General features: G+C 34.9%; 1 protein-coding gene and 1 non-coding gene across 2 annotated transcripts in view; both read right to left on the minus strand.

Annotated features, from left to right (window-relative positions):
* Nucleotides 1–6,345, minus strand: part of LOC106869617 (uncharacterized) — an 88,505-nt gene extending 82,160 nt beyond the window's left edge. Inside the window, exon 1 of the mRNA XM_052974360.1 lies at nt 6,113–6,345. Coding sequence (XP_052830320.1) covers nt 6,113–6,149 — 37 coding nt within the window. The 5' untranslated portion in view covers nt 6,150–6,345. The remainder of the gene's footprint in view (nt 1–6,112) is intronic.
* Nucleotides 6,346–9,268: 2,923 nt separating this feature from the next.
* LOC128249973 (U1 spliceosomal RNA) lies at nt 9,269–9,432 on the minus strand. Its single transcript, XR_008266115.1, has one exon. It is a non-coding gene; the product is annotated as a U1 spliceosomal RNA (small nuclear RNA).
* Nucleotides 9,433–10,856: the final 1,424 nt, after the last annotated feature.

A 10,856-nucleotide genomic window follows, 5' to 3' on the forward strand; every position in this document is an offset into this window, starting at 1 on the left:
TCCCTATGGATCACACATGTTGTAATCCTTTGAAACATATGTAGGAATAAAGTATGCAATTATAACATGCGTTTTCTCCAATCCTTAAATTCTTAAATATATTCAAATACCCAAAATTTCAAGGAGTTCCTGCCTTAAAAACAGGAGCTAACCACAGTTATTTTGTGTTCTTTGCTACATTGGTTTCTATTAACCCATTTATTCTATCAGAAGAATTTTTATTCATTAAGATAGAAGAAATACACATAATTATATATATATATATATATAGTAGACTACCAATGACCCACTAGGTCACCAGGAAACTTTCAGTTTCCTAGCAACAGTTTTATTTCGTGGGTTGGAAAGATTTGGCTGCTATTTCTAGCATGTCCTGCTACCACGTAACACGTATTTCAAGTCCTTTATTGCAAATACCTGTTACGTGGTAGCAGGGTGTGATAGAAGTAGAACCCAAATCTTTGGAGGGGACATTTCACACTGAGGTTACGAATGAGTCTTTTATGAAATATCTACCATATTTTTAAAGTCATTTTCACTTCAGAATATTTTTTAAATATGCCAAAACAATTTTTTGTAATGGTATTCATTTGAAAATAATTTTAAAAAACATTAAGCTACACACGTCAGTTTAAAGAAAGCTAAAATAAACATACTTACTGTACAAACAGCTTACATTTTTGAAATGACATTCATTTAAAAATATTTGTAAATGATTAAAATATTGTCTTTAACAAAAATGAAAATAGAAATTGTAAAAAAAAAAGTCGTCTTTTTTGATTTCATTGTCAACTCATTGTCTGATAGAAAGATAAGAATTTCTTCCCTTTCAGGATGAAGATTAGTTTTGGAACATTTTCACATTATGCACCATTTTGGGTATTTATACCCTGAAAATCTCTAATGTCTTGAAAACTACTTTACCGATTTACACAAACTTGTTTCATTTGATTCATATTAACATTTCAGGGTAAACTTACTTCATGATATTTTCCCATTATGCACCAGTTTCATTGAGTAACATTGCAAGCAAGCAAGATTGAAACTGACTTTTAATGTACATATATGTATATATGTATATATATATATCATCATCATCATCTAACGTCCACTTTCCATGCTGGTATGGGTTGGACAGTTTGACTGAGGACTGGTAAGATAGGAAGGTGCACCAGGCTCCAATCTGATCTGGCAAGGTTTCTACAGCTGGATGCCCTTCCTAATGCCAACGACTCAGAGTGTAGTGGGTGCTTTTTATGTGCTACCAGCACAGAAGCCAGTCAGGCGGCATTGGCATTGACCATGCTTGAATGATGCTTCTTATGTGCCACCAGCACAGGAGCCAGTCAGGCAACACTGGCATAGGCCATGCTTGAATGGTGCTGTTTACATACCACTGGCACAGGAGCCATTCAGGTGGCACTGGCATCAACCACAGTTGAATGATATATATATATATATATATATGTGTATGTGTGTGATGACCTCATTATTATCACTGAATATGCAATAGAAATAGAAAAGGAATGCTAGGTTGAAGCTAAACCGGACTCAAAGAAAATTCGACAGAGACCAATGCTTTAGTGAGTAGAAAAACAGACAGATCTTTGCTTCCATAAGGGATATGACTTTGCTTAGTATATAAAAAAGGAGTGAGAAGAAACTCTATACGGTGTACCCAATGCAAACAATAGACACAGAAGATATGCAGTGATATCACAGGCAGATTAACAGAGAAAGTAAACTGTGTACATGAGAGATGCTCAAGAGCAACAAGTACTTAGAGGACATGGGAATTAGACTTTCTCTGATACCCAGGAAAATCCCTAGAAGTAATATACAAAATCTGTAATTCTTTTACTTGTTTCAGTCATTTGATTGTGGTCATGCTGGGGCACCGCCTTGAGTCAAACAAATCAACCCCAAAACTTACTAAGTACTAGTAAGCCTAGTACTTATTCTATCGCTCACGTTTGCCGAACTGCTAAGTTATGGGGATGTAAACACACCATCATCGGTGGGGGACAAACACAGACACACAAATGCATACATACATACATATATATATATATATATATATATATATATATATATATATATATATATATATATATATATATACATATATATATATATATATATATACATACATACATGACAGGCTTCTTTCAGTTTCTATCTATCAAATCCACTCACAAGACTTTGGTCTACCTGAAGCTATAGTAGAAGACACTTGCCCAATGTGCCACACAGTGGGACTGAACCTGAAACCATGTGGTTGGGAAGCAAGCTTTTTACCACAAAATGTATAATATACATGTATAACAAATATGTGTGTGTGTGTGTGAGAGAGAGAGAGAGAGACAGAAAGAGAGAGAATGTATATGATTAAATATATGAATGCAAATCAACATAATTGACATACGTAGTATAAACAAACATATAAAAATAAATCCTTTCATAATCCAAAGAGTAGGAGCTTAGTATTTATATCTGCAGTATTTAGCAGATGTAAGATAACTGTCCTCAAATGAGACAGTCATTAGTCTACTACCAATAACAATCAAAGAAATTTCTCATACATATTTCTGATAATTATGTAAAAACTTCTGTAGAAACTACAATAATAAAATATCAAATGTTTTTCCTGAAATTATAATACAAAGAATGAACTTAAAGCTTTAGATATTTCTAATTAATATTTATAATTAAAACTGACATTATCAATGAATAGTGTGTCTTTATGTTCATTTATACTACATTCCTCACAATAAAAGTGTTAATTGCTTTTCCTCTTCTCCTCCAGTTATAACTTCATATACAAAAAGCAATTATTTTCCCTGACAGTTATATGAAGCATTCCTTCTGATAAGTGTGTACCCAGCTACAAGACACTCTAACACAGTTATTTTGAGAAACACTGGGGTTTTGCAAGTTAAGGAATCATTTTATAAAATTTAATAAAATAATAAAAAAGTAGTTTATAAAACTGGTATCCACCATTTTCAAAATAAGTAATATGTTCTCATTTTTTATGAGAGAGAATTTATTCTCTCTCTCTAACAATCTTTATTTAATGCAATGTCTTATTATATTGGGCTGATGGATATTGTCCCTTAAGTACAAGTACGGGTTATGTGGTTTCAGGTTCAGTCCCACTGTGCAGCACCTTGGACAAGTGCTTTCTACTATAGCCCCAAGCCAACCAAAGCCTTGTGAGAGGATTTGGTAGATCAGTGGTTCTCAACAAGGGTCCATATAGCCCTTGGAAGGGGGGTCCATATAAGATTTTGTTGTTAAAATTTATGCACAATAGATTGTTTATACTTATACAATACACAAAATATTTTAACAATTGTTTTTAATATTTAAACATAAAAATATAATAGGATTTTTTAAACATTGCATGGCTATGAGGGCCTACCCAAGTAAAACAGGAATGAATAGGGTTCATAGGTATAAAAAAAATGGTTGAGAACCACTGTGGTTGATGGAAAATGAAAGAAACCCATTATATATATATATATACATGAGATTGTCCTTATATATATAAGATGGTTGTAAACAAGCATTGTTTTGTTTCCAGTTTTCCATGAGAAACCTTTCCATTCATGAGGAAATATTACCTTGCCTAGAAACAAGTGAAGATTGGCAACAAGATGGTCCAGTGAGTATAGAAAATCTGCCTCAGTGAAGTCTGTCTGACTCATAAAGGCAAGGAAAAGTGGACTTAAAATAATGATGGTGATTCTGTGCCAAAATAAATTTGAGAATCACTGGACTGTTATAGGTGTTTTCAACCAGTACACTTATATTCCAATATATGATCTGCAGGTGTGCTGTAAGTTTTTCAGACAAACTGGAAAATGTCCAAATATTTAGAAAACTCAACTGTTCTTTAATATGCCACACAGGTGATTGCGCAATCCTTTGTGGAAAATACAATGTATCTGTTTTAAAACAATTTTTATTTATAATAAAACTTTTAGAAAGTTGATGGTAAGCTGTAATACTTTCTGTCCCTTATTTAGGGTGAAATCAATCACAAAAGGTTGAAAATCATTGCTCTATACTCTAAAATCTAATAAGAGTCACATCAATTATTAAAATATAGAATAGATATAATTTCTTTTTGATTACACAGAAGGCATTTTTGTTTTTCATGAGTTTGCTAGATTAGTATAATGAACCCACTAAAGTGAACAGCTGGTATTTATTATATAGAGTAATATGGTATGCTAAAATGTTTTATTCAATAAACAACTTGTTTTGATTATCTCCAAATAACACTGAACGAACTTCGACCTGCTAGTAAAAGCAGTCAAATCTCCCTAAAATCGGATCTATCATCTTAAAAGAAAGGAAAGACAAATTGAACAATGTTGTCTGAGTTACTCAAAAAAAGAGAGGATGGGTCACGACTGGAATGGTTTTGATCATTGGTCTGCTTGAAAAGGATTGACCAAGCGTTAAATAACAGTAACTGAAGGATATGAGTGATGTTAGAGTAGTAAAATGTATATTTATTCCATTAAGAATCAAAATTATTTAATGGACTTGCGTATATGCGAACAATGTTAGATTGAATTTTTTTCTATTTAATGATCCTTGCCTTTCGGAATTGTTTTCCCTAACTTTGTTCTATCCTTATTGAATGAGGAAAAGAAGAGAAAGAAAAAGAAAAAAACTCAGTTGATAAGTTGACCAAAACGCCGACAAATATATCAAATCAAACGGAGAGCAAATGTGAAAACTTCAAAACAAGCAAGCGATGTGAAGAGCCAACAATTTCGTTCAACAATAATGACATGTGCGCTACTTTCAGTAAACAGTGAAGATACCGTGGTCTAACAATTTTGCTGTTGACACTATTCACTATTACAGATGACGCGTTATAGCGTGCGCATGTGTATGTATGTCAGACTATAATTATAATATCCGAATGTTACAACGTTCTAATTTCTGTTCGGTGTGAAGCCAACCGAAAATTTATGTATGTCACACAACAAATTATATATATTAAATAAATTAAAGGGATAAACTATACTTAACTTATAGAGCTGTGATTATCTATCTGTCAATTTGGGTTACTAAATACCCGGCTAGTGATGTTAAATCCTAGTTTGTATAGTTACCGAAATACTAAATTCACATTCATTATGGTTTCTAGATTTGTTTCTTTTTTTTTTTTTTTTTTTTTTTTTTTTTTTTTTTTTTAGTCAGTCCGCTTAAATAGGTTGGTGAATCGTACCCTGGGTATCAAATCCAGAGGAAAGAGAAAAATAATTAGGATTATATTATCTCAGTTGTTTTCAGGTTCATCCCCAGGTTAGCCTTGATCAAACAGACCTACGATCACAAGTATTTCGACAGCGACCATCCGGTGTGTTTGTTTTCCCCCCAACAGTGTACCTTGGACTACATTGTGCAATGTTCATTCTTCTTTTTAACACAGCAGGGTGTGATGCGAAAGGAAATTTAGTTTATAATTCTTGCAGGTTGAACGATCAAGTAGATACGATACTCCCACATATTGCATTAGTCTCAAATATAAAAACAAAAGAAGTTAAATAGGTTTGAGTCTCTTGAACGTTTTATTAACTTCGCACATAAAGGGAACGTCATACGAGCAGATGTCTAAACGAACCACAAGTAAACAAAAGGTAGAAGCCTAAACAAAGAACGAAAATGCTCTACCCATAACGACACACCTTAGGAGAAGGTGTGACAATATTAAGTCGAGTGGTTTTCAAAAAAGCAGAGATGTTAGTGTACAACTCTTTCAGAAAAATGTGTCGATATGCAAATATACTAACAAAAAATAAAAAAGAATCAGCGGACGCTCTTGCACATGAATACAAGAGCCTTGTCAAACAATAACTATTTTTCCATTTACTGCTAATAAAAATTTACCTGAATCATGTAATTTTATCTCGTTAAAAATAATTGCATTTTGCTCTCACCACCGTTTTTACTCTATTGAAGTAAATTAAAGATGAATTTTTAGACAAAAAAAGTGAATGGAAGCTTCTACATAAATGTTATGTATTTCATTGTAGAAGCCTCTCACCTGGACGCAAATAATAAACAAAGCAGTAATTTAAAGGATTACCTTTTAGTTGTTTTAGTAGTGGATCGCTCACAGACATTTGCGAAGTGGGACTTTCAACACCAACTCTTTACGATAAGTGCAAGCGGAACACATAGCAACAATAGAAAGAGGTCGTTTAGCTTTACTAATTCCACTGTTAATTGTTGCTTTAAACAAGTAACCAGTTTAAAAGTTGGATAGCAAAACCTCTTTTATCATTCGTCGTTTATCCGCTTGTTGATTTCTCCGTTAGAGTAGCTTCCCCTGATAACCGGTGACGTCACTGATTAATTGACACTAAAGGAGCTATTGACTATCGACTTCATACATGCTGTCAATAAAATTTTATTTTACGTTTAAAGCCTTATGCTTTCTTTCTTTGTTCATTATTATTATCTTTGGTGAGGCGGCGAGCTGCCAGTATTGTTAGAGTGTCGGAAAAATATACATGGCGGTCTATCTTCGGACTCATAATATTCTTTGTTCAAATTCCACCTTTCATCCTCTCGGAGTTTAGAAAATAAGACTCAGTTGAGCAATGGGGTAGGTGTAATCGACTACCTCCCTCCCTTGAAATTACTAGCTTGTGCCAAAATTTGAAACCAGGGTTGCCTGCGCGGCGTTTCCCCTACTGCTGTTATTGGTTTTTAGTGGTTATATTTGCAGTCCTTGTGACCAATAAAGAAAATAGTAGCAAGTAGTTCGTTTAACTAGTTACAATTTTATTTTTAATAGAGTAAGTGTATAGAATCGATCGAGTAAGTTAGAAACGTTAAAGTATATTTGCCTATTGACAAACCTATAAAACTTACGCCAGTCTGTTCTTGAAATTTGTTTACGTTTTCCCATCTGTCAGGTGTCATTCAATGTAAAACAACAAATGTACTGCTTGATAGTAAATAGCAAAACAGTAATCTAGATAAGTTGAAAAATAAATTAATTGCGCATAAAAAGAGAAACAGAATCCGAAGGAACTGACGGTGGTCTGTATCGGCATAAATTATAAGGTAAAGTTGGTGAGTTTTAATACATTGATATGCCGTTAGGAGACAGGGCTGACGCTCGGAAATACGGGATCTGATTAGAGAATTAGACCCAATTAAACTCTCTACTCTACAGAAACCGAAGATTGGTGTATTGTGTTTCGTGTAGTACACCAGTCCCAGGTAAAACGCGTTGAGGACTTGAGGCTCCACTATTAGCAACAAAAATATAGTAAAAATTGAGAACTCAAATGAAGGTTTTAATGTTTTATTACAAGTTGAGTGTGCGTGCGGGGCCCAATTTGAACGAATCTATTTAGCTGGCTTAAAATCGGCCCTAGGAGGTGAAGGGGAAAGGACTTTCAGGATGGACCTTTTCCTCTAAAACTGTGAGCAGCGATACTCTTGGAGCCTTTGTGAGTTCACAGTGAGTAGCAAATGTGTGGGGAAGATTTGAAGATCGACTATATAGAGCGGGTGTGATTTTTCTTAAAAATGTAATATTTCAGCCAGATACAATATTTATATTTTAAACACATTTTCAAATAAAATCTTTGTCAGGGTTAACATGATAGTATCAGTGGATAGAAACATTTCTGTTTATGCACCGAAGTCGCTTTAATTTTGGAGAAGCCAACTAATATTGGCTTTAAATTTTAGCACAAGACCAACAATTACGGGAATGGGGTGAAGTCGATTACATCGAACCCCAGTGCTCAACTAGTACTTATTTTATCGATACCGAGAGGATGAAAGGCAAAGTCGACATCTGCTATATCACAGCAGGTAAACAATAATAAATGAAAAAATGTTTACAAGAAACAAATTCAGTTGTGGTATTTGTGATGTATAAATTGTTGTTTGTGTATCTATGTGTTTTCGCGTGTTTGAAAAGATAAAGCGTGTGCGTACAAAAGAACCTTACTTGTATAACAGTTGTTGTAGCGATGAGTGCTCTCGGGCTAGTAGTTACTCGGCAGTCGTGACGTCTCATTTAGACAGATGATCGTCCTTGCGAAACGTGTGGGGTCATGCCAGCAACTGACTTTTCTTGGCCAAATGTCTTTCTATTTATATCATTTGGTGGTCACAGCGCTGATAAGTGAAGCTATGTCTGGCTAACGTTCTCTTGATTTATGGTGTCGAAGGCCAAGTGTCTTGGCCGTTAATTTTTGCCAAACATTTTCCTTGTCATTTGTTATATATCGTGAATCCCTTAGTTTTGAATTTGTGGTCTTTTGCTGGGAAAATATACTTTTGATCGTGGGAAACATTTTCCCCTGAGGTCGAGTTGTGAGCTGCGAGATTTGGGTTCAGTTTTGAGTCGAAATCTCTCACATATATATGTGTGTATATATATATATATCTATGTGTGTGTGTTCTTGATATTCTTTCAGAGAAAGTCGTTTTACATCTATTACACTATTTTACTTTTGTTTCTTGGCTCCGGCGAGGCGTCTCGGAACATTCACGATGTGAATGTTCCGAGCCTTCTCCCTACCCACCCCGTTCGCGAGTGCGCATTTTTTTCTTCATATTCGTTCACAGCAAGTTGTTTTACACCTATTAGACTTTTTTTTTTAACGCTAATTAACGGTTGTGTAAACAAACCACCACCGGTTGTCAGGCGGTGTCGATGCACAAACACAGTTACCGTCTGCTAAATGTACTTATCTTGATAACGTTTGGTTGCCCTGGGTTATACTAGATGTCACTTGCCCAAGGTGCACACAATAGGACTAAAGTCGGATCCAGATGTTTGGGAAGCAAACATCTAACGACATATTCAGTGTAACAGGCGTGAAAATACGAAATCATTCACACAACAAGCAACTATAAGTAACTCAGTTGAAAACATTATTGAGAGAATTTTGTACATTAACTCAGTGGTTCTCATATAGGAAGGGGCTGGGTGATGCGAACGCTGAAATGCTGTAGGAAAACAAGTGTACTGCTTTTATGGCAAATTGAATGAAATAAAGTAGTGTAAATGGATAAATAAAACAACTGCGCTTACAGTTTGTCAGTTCGACAACCGAAAGAGATAATGAACACTCTATGTACAATAGTTGTAGTGCTTCCGAGAGAGTTACAATCCTTTATTACGGGGTGAAAACAAACGTCAGAAACGACAGATCAACCTACACAAACGCGTCAACATTTTTCCCGATTATGTCTGTCCTTGAATTATATTACGGGGTGAGCGCGAACGCAGACCCCACACTTAGAAATAGCGCACCCGAGTCGCCCACATTTGGGGCGATCGCAAAGGTCAACCCAACCGGAGTGCAATGGAAGGGCCTCACTTTGGGAGAACCACCTTGAGGATCATGGTTTACTCCTGTGCCAGGTAAGTATGTTTTTGTCGCTTTCACTAAACTCATATATTACTATATTTGCATTGTAACTTCACTGATATTGCCTCTAATATTACATTCTAATATTAATTTTTCAACAAATGTCATCATATATATTATAAAACACCTACTACAACTTAGTATTTCTAATTCAATGGTTTAGTAAAATAATGGTTTAATTTCTTGAAGTATTATAAAATTTAGAAATTATAGCCTTGTTTAATTCAACAGTATAGGCAAATGAACAAGGGAGATAATTCCAGCTTCATTCGAAAGTTTACCGATTAAAAATATTTACTGTCATACATTTACTACTATAAAACGAGCCAACAAAAGAACATCTTACATGATCGTTAGGCATGCTAGATATAACAATGAAATCTTCCTCAAATTACACACACGCACGCATATGGTATCTGTTTATACGACCCGTTGTTTGATGTCCGGAATAAGTAATATCGTGTTTCGTTGAAATATGCACATACATTCAAGAAACAATTATATCAAAGAAGTAAAACATTATTATTGAAGTATAAAAATTTGGCATAACTACAGATTCCTGTTCCTCTCCCACCCCACTCGACTTTGGATGATAATAACTTTCAGAAAAATGGATATTTTTTTATGAAATTTTTTACGAATGTGTGTTATATCATGTAGATTCCGGACCTTTCTGATGTGGCGGGCGCCACTTTTTATTTAGGTTTTATTTAGTGTGTTTACTACCGAAACACTTTAAAACTTCGTATACTTGTATATTTTGTCTTTTTACGGTTAGGGTTAGGGTTAGAGTTTTAGGGTTAGGGTTTGGCAAAAATACTCAACCCTATCCCTAAAACCCGAACACTAACCCTAAAGCTGAAACCAGTACAAACGCACGAACGATGTCATAAATAACAATACCGCCGATAGTTGTTGTTGAAAAATAACGGCACTAATTTTATTCAAGATCCCATTACACCGCTACAACCTGTTGTTTCCATTCCAGAGCAGTAATTGTTTTCACCTCAATAGACGTCAGTGATTGGTTGAAATTACCGAAATACGACAACTTTAACATGAAATAACTTTCCAAAGATAAAATTTTCTCAATAACACAAAGAGTAAAAGATGTTTTATATGACACATTCTACCAGTGTCCCAAGTTTGAAAGTGTTTCGTTAAGAAAACAAGTGGCGCCCACCAAATCAGAAGGATCCACGAAAATTCTCAATTCTCTTTCCATTTTATGATAAACTTATTTTGATCGTGTTGAGAAATGTGTATGTGTGCGTACATACATACGTTCATACATACACAAATAAAAGCAGAGCGCGAGAAAGGAAATTCCAATTCTTCAGTTTCATTTTCCCTCTTCGATGTTTCAATGCCCCCACTTTTCTATTATCGCACTTCTGCCACACGGTGGCCTGGCTGGACTTCGCA

The sequence above is a fragment of the Octopus bimaculoides genome, chromosome 18 (assembly GCF_001194135.2).
Source record: "Octopus bimaculoides isolate UCB-OBI-ISO-001 chromosome 18, ASM119413v2, whole genome shotgun sequence".
Classification (NCBI taxonomy): Eukaryota; Metazoa; Mollusca; class Cephalopoda; order Octopoda; family Octopodidae; genus Octopus; species Octopus bimaculoides.